This window comes from Anguilla anguilla, chromosome 1 (assembly GCF_013347855.1).
Source record: "Anguilla anguilla isolate fAngAng1 chromosome 1, fAngAng1.pri, whole genome shotgun sequence".
NCBI lineage: Eukaryota > Metazoa > Chordata > Actinopteri > Anguilliformes > Anguillidae > Anguilla > Anguilla anguilla.
Genome location: NC_049201.1, coordinates 30,364,466 through 30,383,085, shown reverse-complemented (window position 1 = coordinate 30,383,085; position 18,620 = coordinate 30,364,466). Strand labels below are relative to the sequence as shown.

The 18,620-nt window shown below is 41.7% G+C and overlaps 1 protein-coding gene across 2 annotated transcripts in view; it reads right to left on the bottom strand.

Moving 5' to 3' along the window:
- Nucleotides 1-18,620, bottom strand: part of LOC118225852 (peroxidasin) — a 79,934-nt gene that overhangs the window by 53,353 nt on the left and 7,961 nt on the right. For both annotated transcript variants that reach the window (XM_035414886.1, XM_035414894.1), the window contains exons 2-3: nt 2,182-2,253; nt 392-463 (exon numbers count right to left, since the gene is read on the bottom strand). In XM_035414886.1, coding sequence (XP_035270777.1) covers nt 392-463; nt 2,182-2,253 — 144 coding nt within the window. The remainder of the gene's footprint in view (nt 1-391; nt 464-2,181; nt 2,254-18,620) is intronic.

The following is an 18,620-nucleotide window of genomic DNA, read 5'->3' as shown; positions in this document are numbered from 1 at the left end:
TAAACACAGAAGTGGCACAGACGTCAGTGCATGCGTTTACTTGTATTTGAAGCCACCCGACGAGTATCCCTTTATCCACCTCTGAATTCCTGCTTTTTGCTGAGGCCCTCTCTGTGAACCAGGGGAGCGCGAGAGACGTACACGGAGTTGAAAAGTTGTTTCGCAACGCTGCTTCGCTTGCTTTCCGACAAACTGCTTTTAATCAGGGCGACGTGGCTGACAACCCCAAAGATTAATTGCTAGCAGACAGGAGCTAGGTTGCATCTTGTTTGTGGAATTAATCTGCTTTGATGAAAATACCCTTCCTCCTCCTCGCTGGTTTTAACAGCAGACAGGAGAGTGGCCGCTTTAATCAAGGAGAAAAACAATGCTCGTTTTTTTGTACACTCACAGATATTTCAGGTTTTCTAGATCTTCAAAGGCACTTCTTGGGATTCTTCTTATTTGATTATTATTCAGGAGCCTTGAAATAAAAAAGAAGGTTAATTAGGCCTGTTGCTCATGTGAAAAGAAACATTGCAGAAAGATCTAAACAGCACAGTATTTATTTCCTTGGTGAAATCATACCAGTTAGTCTGCTGGTATGCATTGTCATACAGGGTACAATGTGGTACGAAAGCCAAGATAAAAACCTTGTATACAAACACACTGTCGTGCAGCTGTCTACAGCGCCGCAGAACTTAGCCCAGAGGAGCTCTCAATTTAATTCCTGAACTCTGACGCAAACTGCTCTGCGCTGTTAATGGCTATGAAAACAACTGGATAATCTGGAAAACATAAAAAAAAAACATCACTTATGTGTTTTTCCTTTTTCTTTTCAAAAATGCTCCAAGGACTGTTGCATGCAAGTATCCCTGATTAGACTCAAAAACCATATTTGCAGAAACTGTGTGAATTACGGATGAATAGCCCTAAATAAAATGAGAAGAACCTAAAATGAGGTCTCACCGGTAATCCGAATTGGACTCCAGTGTTTAGCCACAATTAATAACACCCAAATCGACTTCAATTTGAGATGAAAACACATAGAAAGCCATATTGTAATGACACCAGATGGGAATCTAGCAACCATGTGTTTTAGTTTGCCCTCTTTGCTATTGAGCAGTACTGAACCAGGTGTCCCTCGTAAGAGCTTCTATATTCTATATAGATCCTAAGGGATTTTCCAGCTAAATAACAGGGCTGCACAATGTATTATTTTTTATTGCCGTTGTGATATGAATTTCCACGATAAATGCAGCCCTTTTCAGTGTGTTCTGGATAAGAGCGACTGCAAAATGTAATGTAATGTAAAATAATTATATATTTATAATATAATAATATAAATAATATAATGCAACTGCTGGTGCCCACAACAGTTTGATGGGACGCCACCACATTGACACACTCTGCTGAGCACTGGGCGTGGTATTCAGAAACGGATAGACTGATCTGATATAACTGATCCTGCAGATTAAATTCTAGCTGACATCACTCTCCAGATGGAGACAGGGCAGCCGAAGGGGCTTTCTCACAAGTGAGATCCTCATACAGCAAAACTGAACGTCTGGGGCAGAGGTCTTCTGGTCCTGGGCTTGGGCCTGCTGGCTTCCGTTTTCACCTCCAATTTGGCAGCCAATTCAGACCCAGCGAGCCAGGAGGGCGCCAGAGGGGTGCCAAATTTAATTATGAACATGGTAGATGGGCTCAGGTGCAGTGTATCCTAATTCTACTCCTAATCGTAATACTGAACACTCGTTATCGGTGCAGTTATGTACCCTACAGTCCTGACTGTGCCAGCATCAAAATGTAGCCTAGTTTTTTCAAAATAAATAAATAAATGAATGAGATGGATATCGCAACTGTAAGTTACAGATATGCCAGTGAAATACTGTTGTGCTATAGGGTGGACTATGATTTAACCCTTTCTGAGCGAAAGCCTACTTACAGGTCAGTAATGTGATAGATGGTACTGTGTGACCTACATGTGTGAACCTATGACAGAGCGGAACATAAATCCTTCGCTCCATCAACAGGAGTCCGAATGGCTTTCTGCACAACCAAACGTGCGCCCTGAAATTGAACGCCACATTCCAAGTTCCTAGAGGCAATTTGTGCAAATTCGTAAACTGAAATGACACTAGTGACTAGTTTGTGAACTGAAAACCAAAAAAAAAAGGCTAAGCTGATGATGATACTTACAGTGTGTTGAGATTTTTTAGTCTTCTGAAGGAGCCAGGTAGGAGATCCTTTATTTTGTTGAACCGCAGATCTCTGGGAATGAAAAAAACATACATGAATAAATCAAACATAATCTGCACGCAATCAACAACATGCGAACTGCTTAGGATGCAGATGCTATCGTGGAGACTAACGTTGGAGGCATCGTCAGTACCACCGCAAACATGCGTCACCCCACAGACACGAGGCCTGTCACCGGTGGATTCCTGACAACAGTCGCGCTGCACAGCTGCAGGCCGAGTCTAATCACAGGTATGACAAAGGGCAGCTCTGTTTCGTTGCTGAAGGCACAATAACTCAGGCCCTGACCAGCCACCGCAACATTCAAGTTCCAGTCTTCAAAGATTCCCAGTGTCTGAGTCACATAAGCGGTTTACAGCCCAACTGCAGCAATGGCAAAAAGTTACAGTCAAAACAATGATAGCATTATCTTTGAGGGCACGCAAGATACAAGCGTAAATCACAGGCTCCGCTGCATGAGCTCTGATCATCTAATGTCCTATCATCGTGAATGCTGACTAACGCTTAAACACAAGTTAGCGGTCCGGTCCATGTAAACATCAGATGACTGAGCAACAGGCTCGTGCATTTGACTACAGGCCAGTGCAGTTCTGCTAAGAAATGGATGGTAGAAAGTGGGCCTAGGTGTGGTTGAAGTGAGTGCCATCTCTTAGAATGTCTTTTGGTTTGGAAAATTACAACAACCTTGTGAAATTATGGAATACAGCAAAAGCTTGGTTTCCAGTCCCCTTATCATGAAGAAACAGTTCACATTTTATTCACTAAACTCTTAAAATTCTCTAATGTTACTCTATTAAATTAAACATGTTCTGCTTTGAACCACAGAAACAATATCTCTAAGGACCATCCATGAAAACTACATTCTCTTCCATTTTTTTCCACAAAGATTTTGAAGTACGCTTGAATGAATTAGGCTAATTTACAGACAAGCCACATTTGTTGCTCATTCCATGTTTATGGGTACCCAGGGAAGCAATCCGCCAAAAAGTACATAGCATGTGGGCCTTATTATATTACAGAATACTTTGTGATGTCATTTCCTTTCTTGTGGAGGCAGTAGGGACAGCTGTGCGTGTTCCTGCTTCGCGTTTCCCTTGATTTTCGGGAAGCAGCTGTTCACCATTTTCTTCTGTCTCACAGAACGAATATCTTGAAATTGTAAACACAGTTTCAAATGACAGTCTCAGCACACCAAGCGAACTGTGGCAACATTGAGCAACAGCTTGCCCCTCGCCTGAAAAGCATGATTAAGGGCTCTGAGTGATGGAACAGTTCATGCTACGGCCCAAATTAGATTTGGACAAGAACTGAGGAGGGGAGTCCCACAGGGAAACATATAATAGCACCTATTGTGTTTGTCAATGCAGGAGTGTTTCCAGGCCTCAAACATTACCACCACCACCAATACAATAGCAACAGCAAGCAACACCACCACCACTACAACAGCAACACCACTACCACCACCGCTACAACAGCAACACCATTACCACCACCACAACTACAACAGCAACACCACAACCACCACCACCACTACAACAGCAACACCACTACCACCACCACCACAACAGCAACACCACAACCACCACCACCACTACAACAGCAACACCACAACCACCACCACCACTACAACAGCAACACCACAACCACCACCACAACTACAACAGCAACACCACAACCACCACCACAACTACAACAGCAACACCACCACCACCACAACTGCAACACCACTACCACCACCACCCCCATCACTACTAGAACAAAAGCAACAACACCACACTACCACCATCACTACAACCGCCACTGCCACCACCACTACAACCACAACAGCACTAACACGACCACAACAGAAACAATATTGGCACAACAGCAAGAGCAAAAGAGCAAAACCACCACTGCAGCAACCCCACCACCACCACCACAACAGCAACAGCAATCAACGTGACCAGCATTGGACAGCACTGCCACCACCACTACAAAAGCACCAACACCACCACAACAGTGTGACTGCAACAGCAACAGCACTGGCAGCAACATCAAAAGTTTGAGCTTGTCCTGGTCTCAAAAGCTTCCAAATGGCCGCATTATAGGAGTGTCTTCCAGCTGTATCCCAACAACAGGGAAATGCTACAGTCAAAACACGAGTAATTAACATTAATCAGTCTCTACTGCAGGGGCTGGGGTCAGTAGACTTCCAGGTCCTTCCAGGTATTTCCCACCTCATCAGGGAAGTGCCTCGTGCTTAATATGGCTAATACAGCAGTTACGGCTTCTTAGGAGGCAAGAGGGCTACCACACAAAATTATTTTTAGCATATCATTGATGTTGTATGGGCCTATTGTAGGGATGCCAGATTCCCAGTTTGGACCGGAATGTCCATCAATGTCCGCAAACAGTTCCAACAGCAGTTCCCCCTCAACCCACCAAGTCCTCGATCTGTTTTAACAAATTCTAAATCTGGCAACCCAAGCATATTGGCACATTTTGCACAAATCCCAGGTCTGGCACATTGCAAATGTATGAGACACATTCCACAGACCACTGAACAGGATTTGAAAGTTGTGATGTTTGTAAGGCCAGGACTAATTAGACAAGTTAAACATATTTATAATACTGTGGTTTGCACTTGCATTTTAAAAACTGAGAATATTTTCTCAGTATAAAAAATCTTTGCGCCATTATTTATGGTCTTCTGCACAGTGAAAAATTCCTGCAAAGCAAACAAAAATCCATTGCATCCAAAACCTCAAACAAAGTCCTGCATAGGCCTACAGCAAGCCTGACACATATCACTGGAATTCATTGAAAACTGAGGTGACAAACTGTTGTGATGGAGTAAAAGGAAAGGATGCTGACATGCTTTTTAATCAAAAAACAGATTGACCACAACAACCTCCTCCATGTTCACTCCTCACCAGGGTGCAATTAAATCAAAGGCAGATTTTTCCTCAGAGTGCGTTATTCTCCTGAGCTTAGCTTATCCCTTGCAGGGAGATTCCCAAAAGCCCAGCGAGAGGGGAAAAGTTGTTCCTGCCTCTATTTTCTTTCTGGGGACACCAAGCCAAGACTTGTTTTGGTTACATTCTGTTCAGCGGGCTGCTACTGAAACTGAATGGCGCTCTGAGGCTCCTTCCCTCCCCGCTGCCGGCGTTCCCACGTGGCAGACGGCCGGGAGACGGAGGGGCTGCCTCCCGCAAAAGTCGGGGCTTCCGGCGAGGCCGTGAAACTGGAACCCCCTGGCGCTGCAGAGGCATGCTGGGACACAGGCTGGCCACCTCTGGGCATTTCCACTGAAGTTCAGGGCCCCGCGCGCGCTGGTTCAGGCAAAGCCTAAGGTGCGAGTGCGGGTGCGGGTGCGGGTGGAGGGGTGGGGGGGTGTGGCTTTCTACATTCTGCGGAGATGGGGGCACCTCTGCCTGGAATTTCGTCTGGGATCGCGGCACCGAGATAAATCCATACGGCGCAAACCGGCTACTGTTGCCGGGGCTGAGCCCTCTGCGGTTAACTGGCCCCTTGACTCCCGGGAGGGAGCTCTGTGGCCACCGTGCTGTGGAGCTACGGAATTTACCTCAAGAACGGCTTCAGCTCTCAGCTGCTTAACTGCAAAATGAGCAAAAAAACAGTGGCGTAATCACAAAAAGCACATTTCAATGAAAGGGAAAAGTCACTCAAAAGCATGACACAGCAACGTCAATAATTGCTGAAACACCACCAGGCCCACTACTGCAGTGAATTCTCAAAGCAAAGCTTGGATTTTCAGTACATTTTAATCATAGAGGAAAGGCAAAGTAAGTTGATGGGAGTGACTTCAGCGTTTAGATTCAATTCCAGCTTCATACTGGATTCTCAACAGTTCCCAGGCCAGGCAGTGGGCTGCACGGCCTTGTGGGACTGGCCAATGTCACCTCCCACACCCAAACATGAGTGGGTCCACAGGGCTTTGCATTGGCTTGATGCCGGTCTCATTCTTCGACCCGGCTTAAAAAGTGTCACAGAACAGACGACTAAGGAATTGCCCAAAGTTCCTCTGGGGACATTCAACTCTGCTGAAAAGGATTAAAATTAAATGGAATTCTGTTCTGAGGTCATTTTCTTCTTGGCATTTGATTTGCGAAAGAATAAAGCATATTGAAATGAGTACCATTTGTAATAACAACAATGTTCAGAGTAGTGGTGGGGGCGCAGGACTGGGAGAAGAACTAGTTCAGGTCTAGAATGTCTGGAGGGAACTCCTTTAGGTTGTATTACTCAAAAACCTCAGGTAATAGCCTACATAAAAGTAAAAGCTAAGCCTTTCACCACATTACACCCACCATTGACTCCTCTGAATGAATGCCGCCATTGTTCTGACCTCAACTCTCTTATTCAGTCACGCATACCCTATATGTGTGCGTGCGCCATGTGTGTGCACAGATGTAGTGTGTCACAGTGAAATGGTTTCCCAACTGCACAGATCACCTCGCACTCTAACACATGGCCCAGTGAGATCAATCCCATGATGCAATGAGCCAACTTCAGCCCAGACTAAAGAACGCTGAAGTAATGTCACAGTGTTACTGCGCACTGTGGCAATGCAGCAACAGGGGCATGATTCGTCTGCCTGCCACACAGTTCGCAAATGCAAAACGGCATATCTGAGAGCCCCAGCAGAGCGCATCACACACGAGATGCGGCTGAACTGCATGCATAAACCAGGGACATTCTGACCACAGGGTTCCCCCAACTACAACATCATGTAGGCTAATCCCTGACGGATCTATTTATAACAGCAGCAAAGGCATCTGTAGATAGCTCCATGGTGAGAGTGATGTGACCAATGAACTGCTCACGGTGTAATACAGGAACAAACAAGGAATTCATCCTATAAACACCGCCGGACTGTGTTTAGAATTCCGGAGCTAAGATCTTTTCATCAGAGGAGGTCGTTAGGGCAGTATGGAGGCAGCTTGTGCCCGTTCAGTGATTCTGAAGATTTCAGCATTCATTTATTCAGTCGATTAACTCATGTCCTGTGCTTTTATTCTCCTCATTAAAAAGTGTTTTCAACAATTCAGTCAAAACAAACACGTTTCTTTTTTTTTGTTCACATTTTCCTCTCCAATATGCTAACCCTCCATTATCGGAGCCATACAGAGTGCCACACTGTGGAAAGCAGTAGCCTAATAAAAACATCTTAAGGAATCTTTAACAAGTCATTCACTGTAGGAACCTGATATGTCTCAATACACACAAATAGACTAAAAAAACTTCCACTTCAAGAAAAGATCTATGCGTTTCTAAACTTTTCTTGAAGTACAAATTTTTTCAGTCGATCGTGCGTCTTGGAATGGTATGTGTGCCCTGCGATAAATTGGCAACCTGTCCAGGGTGTATTCCTGCCTCTCACCCAATGCATGTGGTGGTATAGGCTCCAGCACCTCCGTGACCAGGATAAGCAGGTGAAGACAATGGATGGATGTGTGTCTTGGCTCTGCGTTTATGCAAAACTTTCATGCAGCCATTTTTAATCAGTGTTTATATGTTGATATAAAGTACACACATACGCATAGCCACTTAAAGGGATAGGAAATGACCATGATACAAAATGCATTAAACTGGAACTTTTGAATTCTGTGATTATTTACAGCACCAGACAAAGCAAGACCTGCACATTGTCTTCTAGAGAGAGACTTGAGGACCATCCAATAACAAACTGGATAGTGACAGAGTTTAACTCTAGCTTTAATTGATGTCTTAAATACTATTTGCTTAGTGAGCCCATATGCTTTTTATAGAGAAATGCATCTGGAAAAATACAGCCGAAATTGTTACCCTTCCTGGGTTCTTATACTTTCAGCACTAGTCCTGAAAAGCAAAAAAAAATGCCCCTAAGGATAAAGTGAGTCAGCTGCAATTCAACACTAACAAGCGCAGACACATGCTTGTATAATGTGTTGATACAGATAGGTCTATCTGTTAAATTTGCCTGTCTGTGGGTACGTGTGGTTTAGACTAGTCTGTGCGTACGTGTGGTTTAGACTACATAACGAATCGCTAAGAAACTGACAAATCACGAGGCCTGAAAGAGAGACATTAGCAACAGAACAATTATTTCTGTCTGAGACAGAAATAGAAAGAGACCAAACCTTATATCTGAAAAATGCTTAAGTTATTGGAGTATAAAAGTGCTGGGGGTACAAGCTACGAGCCAGCCAGCTTCACACAGACAGACTACCCCAAGCTAAATCAGCGTATTTGGTCTGATAAAGTCTGCTCATAGCACCATTTTTGTTTTCAGTTATCTTGTAGCGTGAACCCCAGCACTCTACAGGAGCTGTTAGACTATTAAAGCAAACACGTTTGAAATAATGTTTTCTTTGCTGTCTGATCGCACTCACTGATCCTTTAACGCGACTGAAATGCTTTCATGCACAGTACCATTCTCTGAGCTCACGTCACTTGCAAATTGATTTATCTACGTCTAATTTATCTCTCTGGTAAGTTGTACTGGAAAACCGACATACCATCAATAATATGAAATGTATATTATCACTGTATCGCCCAGCCCTATTTCAAATGCTGAAATGAATCAAAAGCATGTTTAATTCTTTCAGAACAAAGGCATGTGACAGCACATGGGAGAATTGGCCTTTTGCCTTGGCCTACAGCTTTGGATAGACACACTTTTTCAGCAGCTAGCCTGTTGCTACTGTGTTCAGTAAAAATGTATGTGCCATTATAGTAAACCCATGATTAGACTTGACAATGACAATGCCCTTTACAAATAGCCAGCAACTAGCTGGGCTTACAATTTCACTTGGGCCATTAAAACAAACAATATGTACACACAGCATCTTAAAGCAGTATCTCCAGCTCACATGACATTTTCTAAAATACTCTAAACTGCAGAACAGTCACAGAAGTCACAAAGACATTAATTAAATGATTTTCTTTTTCCCTGAAAAAATATCAGCCTTCAGCACTCTGTACATGCTAGGCTGGCCACGTTTATTCCGTGCAACTATGTATGAAGAAATTAGTATACAGCCCTTCAATTTCTTCCAGCTACCAGCAATGCTAGATTAAATAGACTGAATCTGTCACAGACTTTCTTTGTAACAGTTTCAGTTGTGACGTTCATTCCATGACAACCAGTCAACACTGCCCTCATAAATAAAGCCTGCCCACATGAGCAAACTCCTGCTCCTTTTCCCACTGTCTCTTAGGCCAAGCAATGTGCAGGTGAATGGTTAAAGTGCAGCGATTCAGATAAGAGCAAGGCTCACTGTATCACACAACTCTGCCTTAAGCACACCAGCAGCCGTTTTGGCTATAGGTGGGAGCTAACCAGCATAAAGAAAAGAGCCTCTCTCAGACTTAAACCACAGTGGTCCAATCTCCAGGTCTTAGGCTAGCCCGGTTGGCACCCCGGCCTGGTTCTGCTTGATAAGGCATCAGCTCCAGCAGTGAAGCAGTAAGTGCTATACACAAGGGCAGTAAGACTGTAAACCACAATGCATGGCTCCTTCCTTAGCCCTGTGAGGTTTTTCACCATCTTAGTTATATAGCCTACATACTCTATAACTGTCTGTGTCATTGTTTAGCTTGCGAAAGTAGTATTGTGTTCAACTGTTTAGAAATCTGTCTTTTTGTCTACAAACCTTAAATTTATGTAAAATTATGTTAGTCTGCAAGATCATTTAAAAAGTGTAGGTCGTTTTCATACTGAACAGAACCCATGATAAATGCATGTCATTTACAGTATGCACTGAGGTCAAAACCCAGCTGGGAACTCCAGTTTATAAGTAGCAATGTGAGTTTAGCAAACTGGTACTTCCTCATTGGTATAAAAGGCCCAATGAAGGAACTCACTTCCAGGCATAGACAAGGGCACACAGGATCTCAAAAGAGGCAAACATATCAGGATGTTTGCCAACTAAAGATGATCTCACAAAGTGTTAATACCCTCCAGTTTTCCAGGCATGTCCGGCGTGTGAGTCGAAGCGCTGCTGTGACGACGTGACAAGCCTAATTGCTGCAAAGGGAAACATCAAAGCTCTGGGGGGAGGGGGCAAATCGGAATGTTCCATACATCGCTGCCCTCTTCTGCAACCCACATCAGTGCATGTTACTGTCCACAGTGTGCTGCTGCTTTTCATCCAATACAAAAAAAAGTCTGTGGAATTCATGCTCCTGTTATCTAGAGTGTCATTTCAAGTTTCAGCACGAAAAGCCCTGCATGGCAGCAGGCTGCCTGGCCGTGGGGCAGCATGCTTACATGTCATAGCCTTGAGGGGCAAAATTAAGGGGCACCAATTTAGGGGGAAAGATTTGCCTGATCATTTAGGCTTGTTATAGCTACAGTACCTTTTTGTTGACAAAGTCTAAATTCACTGCCATGGGGTTCTCTAATCACAGCCTATAATAGGCTGCATTTTGCTCTTAATTTCAGTGTTTTGATGCTCTTGGAAGCAGCCAACATGCCACTGGATGGAGGGGGGGGACGCTCTGATAACATCTTGGTGCCTTGGTTTCTGCGCAGCAGGAGGCCTCAGGGTTAACCCGCAAAGACAATCGCTCCTAAATCAGGCGAATGACAGTGAACACTCTGTGGTGTTGGATAATAGTGTGCAATTTACCTGCACGGAGTCAGAAAGCTAAAATTGAAGAAATTGAACAGCTCTGATTCATCAGGTTACTGGTTTTACAGCATGACAACACAATGTGCGCCTGAAAATCTGGTGATTTTTGTAGGCCTAAATGTATAAAGATATAAAAATGTAAAAGCAAATTTTTAATGACAATTTTTGTAAAGTAATCAATCTAAAGTAAAGTAATCAAAGTAGTCAATCTTGAAAATATGTATGATCCCTTGTTATCACAGCCCACCCCAATAAATTCAATATATTGTCAGTGGAATGCAAATGGGCCAGTGAAAATTGGACTGAAAGAATTTAATTTGGCACTGTTATACACACAAACAACTTGCACAGTTAATCTGTTTAACAATTTAGAAAAGGAATGTTCTGGAAAACCCATCACCAACAAGGGAGTAAAAATGTAAGTTCTTACACATGGTATAGCTTAAACATTTTTGTTACACGTGGAATGACAACCTGTAGGGAAGATCCGAAAAGAAATTTTCAACATAAGTTTCTGTTCTTCACAAAATCTCATTTATACAAATACAGGTCCAAAATCAAAAATGCAGGTAGCACTAGCCATATCAGTATAACCCATACTTATCTGATGGAAAAACAGACAAAAAAAACACAGTGAAAATGTATACAGCTTGACTGGTAATTCGGTTCAATTCACGGGCCCTCCTGACTAGCCAATCAGGGACGACGATTCCGAACAGGAAATGCCATTAGACAATGCCCACAGTGATAAGAATGCATGCTATGGCAACGCTGCCACTGTGTACCGTCACTAGGTGTAAGTGAAAAATGCAATTTTCTTTTGCACTGGCTGCTTTTCACTTGGAAGCACCAGAGTTGGTTCTGGAGAGTCTGATGTGGAAAAAATATGTTTAATGCAAATGGGCACATTTAATGGTTCAAATTTAACTGAGAACACTGCCTTCCTGAATTGTTCTCACCATGCAGAACAGCATGCAGTCTAACTGCCCAGTGATTTTTAATACCTTTTGCACTGTTATGATTTCTCTTTCTTCTCTCATTACATGGGGAATTTTCTTTTGACTGGATCACACTGATTTTACTCGTTCTGACAGTAGCTGTGTTTCCAGCCACAGTCAGAATGATCAAAATTAGAGTGATCCAGTCAAAAGAAAATTCCCCATACAATGGGAGAAGAAAGAGAAATCAGAAATAACGATCAGGAGTCACAATGTTCATTCTTTAGAGTGAGTCTTCCTGGTGTCACAGTGCACAGAGAAATATCATAGATTCCAAAGCCTCACAGCAAATGGCTCCCAAATCATAGGCTATATAAAATCTGAAGATCAATGTTCAATGAACAGCTAAATACTTTGTTACTAGTTATGGCGAACACAAAAATGAAAGTAACAGTCTGATTTATTTATTATAATAAAGCCTCCACTGCACATGTATTAAAAAGTAATGCTATTGTTGCATATCTAGAGTACCCATAAATGAGAAGACATTTTGTGTTTAAACAATTTCAAATTACAAATCTTCACTTGTCTATAGTAGACTATATCTTATTTTATTTGTCTACATCAAAATAGAAGAATAATAGAATAATTCAATAGTTTAGTATAAGGTGGTTGCAGTCCCACACTGAATAATAACAGACTCATTAAGACACGGCACCAGGTGCATTGCCCTATCTGAAAGATTATTTATGTTGACACATGCCTGAGGAAGATATCCAAAGAACTCAGAATTTTTGTGTCTTTCTGTGTCACAATCAACGAGAACACGGATATAGGACACAACCTTCCTGGAGGCAGAATAGCACCAACCAACACCAAGACGGAGAGATAAATCTGCAGCTCATTTATATCAGTCTGCAAGAATCCTGCAGGAGTCCTCAATAGGATATGGATCTCTCTCCCCCCCCCCCCCCCCAAAGTAAAATGGGAATCCTTCAGCTTTGAAGAAAGAGAGAAACCCAAAACCATATGGAACAGAGTATGAAGACAAGAGCCATCAAAACACAGACAGTACTAATGCAAGTGTGCTTTGGAAAAAAAGTTGGGAGGCACTCCAGAATAATCTTCAAAAGGCTTTTGTTTCCGCACCAATGAATCTTACATCACTAGAGCCAGACACCACAAATAGGCCTTGCCTTTTTCAAGAGCTATAAAATAGCTAGAATCACGTCTACACAGAGACCAATTAACTCTTAACAGACTATGATGAGACAAATCCACTGAGTGAGAACATGTAAAATTGCAGAAAAAGCATCAGTGAGAATGGACATAATTATCTGTTTTTTCTCCTTGTTTTGTCCCTGTTTTTTTATTTATTTAGATACCCATTAGTTCTACTGAACTACACTTCCTGGGTTCATATGCAAATACATTACAGATTCATCCCAATCTAAGTAACACATAGTAATTAGGCTACATGAAGAAGGCAACTTGCAAAATGTAACGTCCCTGTGAGGACATTGGTCAACCAAAGTAACTTATGTCGCAAAATTAGGCCCAAGTGTTTTTTAAGGACCTTCCAAGTACAGTTTTCACATTTAAAAGGGCCTTATACGTAAAATCACACTTTGACAAGCTTCAACAAGACTGTCATTACATTAACAAGACATTTATATGATTGAAAGCATAACATTTAACAGTGAGATTTTGTACATTGGAGAGCAACACCGATGTCACACAACACAGGAAATGCATTTCTATAGGAAAAAGGTTCTTAAAATACATATAATAAATCAAAAGCAAGCACATTCAAGCCCTGTTTGCACAATTCAAGGGGTCACACATCCGTGAATCTTCCAGTATCAAAACCAAACACTATAACGTTATCAGTAATTCATGGGAACTACGAAGAACTGAAGATACATTTTGTGATGCCAGTAGGCTAGATCTTGTAAACCATCTCACACATAATACTTATTTATTTTTTTGGGCTTTTCAGCTTTATTGGACAGAACAGTGTAGAGAGACAGGAAGAACAGGGGAAGAGAGAGGGAGAGGCGTGCGACAAAGGTAGCGCAGTCGGGATTCAAACCGCCGACGTCGCAGCTCGTAATGCGCATGTGGACAGTGCTCTACAGGTTACGTCACGAGACACCCCTACACATAATATTTTAAAGATAATATGTGGATTTAAATAACAAGATAAAACAGAGAACCTTGCCTATTGCAGTATAAGTTTGCAACTGAGAGTTTCTTTAAACAATGCAATGAAGACCACAGATGCTCTACACTGACCAGCTCTATATTCAAACAACAGAGCCTGAATTAAGCATCCTACCTAGTTGAAACAAGACTGTGTAAACGACAACTCGTCCATAGCACATTGCTGTCATTAACACAATACTTGAGCCTCCAGGATCACAGTTCTTGCCTAATCCTTGAGTGAATCCACAAAATGCAACACAAACATAACTGCTCTTGCCACAGCAGAATAGACAGCTGTTGTGTTCACAAAGGGGGAAAGCATGTGAAAGGTCTGGTCTGGTGTTTATTACAAAATCCACGTGATAATTATGACTTCTTTTGAATCATATAGCCTAGTATCTTTGCAAACTAGGTGGGCATATTTAAAGACTTATTTACAGGTGAAATTAGCATCCTATATATAAACAACACGTAATTTGTCTGCGGTTATCAATTTATTGTGGAAGTAATCCAACTCAATTTAACGTTCGTCTAAAAACTTTAAGCAAACAGCAGAATAAGTTGTGATTCCACATGATTATTTAAAAGTAGTCCATCAGCAAGTTTCAATAAAAGCATTTTCAGATGATCAACATCACAGGTTATCTTTAACTTATCCACTGTGGTAACATTACGTGTTACCTTCATGCATCAGTCTCAGAACCAGACATGGTGAGGGGTGTGGCACAGTCCACAGGACAACTTATGAGCCATATTTGCATCCCTGTGTGGGAAGGGGCTCAATCCTTGCCATGACACCTTCTGATCTGAGATCCTCCACAGATCCTCCATCTGTAGCCCTGTCTGCTGTCTCCCTTGCTGAATAATGCAAAAAATAAAATACACAAGTAGGGCAGACGGTTCGCCAAATTCAATTTTGTAAATCAATGACCCCTTTGACGGCGCATTTTTAGATTCTCAAATGGTAAACAGGAAGGAACGAGGAAGTCGCTCGCTTGCTCGTCAAGTTATTTTCTCCATTTAAAACAATGCAGCCTGTCAACGAAGTCAAACTGACACATGAGCCTGACCATTCTGTAATTCTGTCTGCCAATATCATCGAACTGTCAACAAACATTTGTCAGTCTGATGACATAGGCAGAGGGAATTACAGAATGTTCAAGCTCATATAGAGGAGGCAGTCACTGTAAATCCAGTCTCAATGCAAAAAATAATAATAATAAAAATGATTGCATTTGTTTATCATATATTTTATAAACTTAATTTCTATCAATTGGTCAGTGCAATGTTCCAAAATTCCAATGTTGCACCTGTGCAAATTGGCAGGCTCCAGACAGCTCATGTACCACTGAACACTAAACAAAGCCCTGATCTGTAGTTATATTTTTACTGTACAAAAGAAATGACATCATAAGGACATCCTCCATCCAGTCACACCGCACAGTCATTTCCCTCCAATCTTACAAATAACAGAATAGAATAATTATGCACTTTTAAATGGTGGATATTGAAATTTAAAAAAAAAATGTATATCCAAGTATACACATCTAAATACAAGCTACAAAAACAATGCATTTCGTCGGAAGCAAAGGAGCTTCAGATAGAGCTTGATATTTAGCCTACATGAAAAGGTGGTTGCCGAATCAGCTTTTGGTAACCCAAATGGACAAGACGGTACTACTGCGTCAATTTGAGCATGTATTTTTTTAAAATGAAATCTTGGAAGTCCACCTGGGCTGATATTCTCTGTGAGAAACCCTGTTCTATTACCTCAAACAGTTGCGTCAATTTTTTTGGTTTGAGTTAGGCCTGTTATATAGCAAGTGAGCTAGTAACTACTGAAAAAAATATTGTTTTTAATCTTGTGATGCTATTTCAGCCAATACAACACATGCACATTCTTATATGTAAAAATAGTATTTTTTTCCAGTGTCCAGCAGCTGGCTACTGTGAACAGATATTATTGGTGAAGCACATTGGTGACTGCCCTTGCTTAGCAGGTATATACCAATGTGTGAAGCTGACGATTGCAGGACTGGAGCATTTCTCGATGACGTGGCTGGCAGGAAAAATTAAGAAGAAAAATCTGATTAAAAATAAAAAAGACAATGTAGCAGAAAGAAAGAAATAAAGGAAGAAACAAAGATAACCAAGATTTTGTACTTCATTGTGTCGCTGTGTGAAGTTGTGTCTGAGTACTTTGGGTTTACATTGGGTTAAAGCGCACGAAAGTAAGAGCAGTGGCTGTCATCATTGCAGTTAGCCTACCTTCAATGTGATGCTGTGTGGGTATGGGGTACATTCCGCCAACTGGTAACTTGGGGGATAGTACCCAAATATCTTATATGACTCATCTCCACAAAGTGTCGCTATAGAAAATACTTCAGAGAAACACTCTCTACCATATGGATTAGTCTAGCTGAGGTTTTATTTACATTTCAGCTTCAAAAACAACCTTGGAAGTGGGATGCTGTATTCCTGCAGCCTGACCAGAAAGGATGACCATTGTGATGCAGTGCCGCTGGGCAGTTCTGCACAGCTGACTTAATGATCCACTGTCAGCTGCAGTCACCTTTTCACAGGTTTGTGACTTAGGCTACTTGTATTTAGGCAGGATGGACAACCTATGTGACATGGCTGCTACATAGCAGTAGGATGCCAACGCAAAAGGTTGTGATTATACACCTTGCTGAGGGGACGGCAGTTTTAAATTAAAATAAATGATGCGGAAATGGTGGGGGGGTTCATAGGTGCCCTAACCAGTTAATGCTATGTAATGCTGTCTAAAAAGTTGTGCAAGTCACTCTGGATAAGAGCGTCTGCTAAAACACTCATAATAATGTAATGTAATTTAATGCAAAGCTCTAGGTCTTGAGGCAGTGGATTGAATCCTAGCCATGCCAGGCCAATTGGAGTCCTCTGGAGTGAAGCATGCTTTGCTATATGCTCAGAAAGGGAGGGCTACAGTCGGAAGGGTTCTCCACCTCATTGCACAAAAACCAGGGCATGAATTGTAAAAAAATTGCCTATTAGCAGGTACTCATATCAGCAAAATGTAGGAGTGCCAGTACGGTCCGTTTTGGTACTACCCATTTTTGAGCTAAGCTTTGAAAAATAGAAAAAAAAAAAACATGCGGAATCATGAGCGCAATCTCATGAACGCAAAAACATTATGTGTCTTTTTGTACCACCATAAGGCGTTAGAGGTTAGGACTAATAGCTACGACTAGGGATGACAAATTATTTCACAGATCGCATAATGTACCAAATCGATTTCTAGCATGGGGAAGAATCTAGCCTATAGGCTATTTAGAACACATCTTGACCAGGCTGCACCTGTCGTTGTATGGAAAACAAATGCATTTATAGGCTAACAACACACATCAATACCCAAGTTTTCCCTTCATAATAAAGTATTAATGCTTAACTTATTGTGTCAATAAATAAAGTCAGTGTGCAATATTATACAAAAACAAATTCTCAACCCACAAGTGTTGCGTGCCCGCAAAACCAACATACCACAGCTGGCCTGAACATAAGCTACTCAATTATGATCGCATATTGCATATTTTGAAACAAGTGTTTGCATTACAATTCACTGAGGTAGTAATTTCACCTCAGGAAATTTCCCTCAGTCCAGGGCATTCGAACTGCAAAATACTCAGCCTCTCGGACATATAGCCTACTGCTTATACAACAACATACCAACAAAAAGTATAGCCTAATTGTAATCAAAACATGCATTTCCAAAATATAGGCTACTGCACGCATTTCAAGCAAAAGCCAGGTCATCTAATCACTCATTTGTGTGAAGAAATTCAAAAGAAGGAAAAAACAAAAGTGAGGAAGTCACAGATTATGCTGATAGCAAATGAAAAGATGACGTCATGCTTGCTCCAGACCGTGAATGAGGCTTCATCAAACCAGAACTGCCCCGGGCACCCGTATAGCGATAGGCCAAAAAGACACTGGCAAACTGCCACTGCCATCTCCATCAGCCATGCCACTGATGCGTGCTAAGCTAACATGCACCGCGCACAGAATACCGAGCAGGTAGCTGGATCAACAGGCACCATCATTTAGCCTAAATAGGCAATTTAGAAACCAGTGAGTTGACCAATAAAGATGGAAGGGAAGGCTCATCGATGAAGACAGCCACAGACTAATAAGATCACCAAAATCAATCAAAAATTAGATTACAATTAAGTGTGGACATGTAACATAAAAAATAAATATAAATTTTACTTTGTTAAAGCATTTGAAATCAATACCAAATTAAAGAGGAGCAACGGGATTTTGACTCCAAATTAAACTATGCAATAGGAAAATATCCTCTTACATTCATCTCAAGACACATGCTGAGTAAAACAGGGACATTAACAAGACTAGTCTAATCCCTTGCTTATATTCTTCAAGAGAAATATTTGTAAACTTCTGAAGGAGTGAACTCGCTTGAAAATGTTTGAAAAAGTGAACCAAGCATTCATAAAGATGCTACATGGCTTAGCCTGAGCACTTGTAAAACTTATTTTACAGATCCATAGTGAAGTGAAATACTCAGTCTCCACAATAGTAAAAGTCAGAAAATATGATTGCAGCAATGAGTAGACACAGTCAT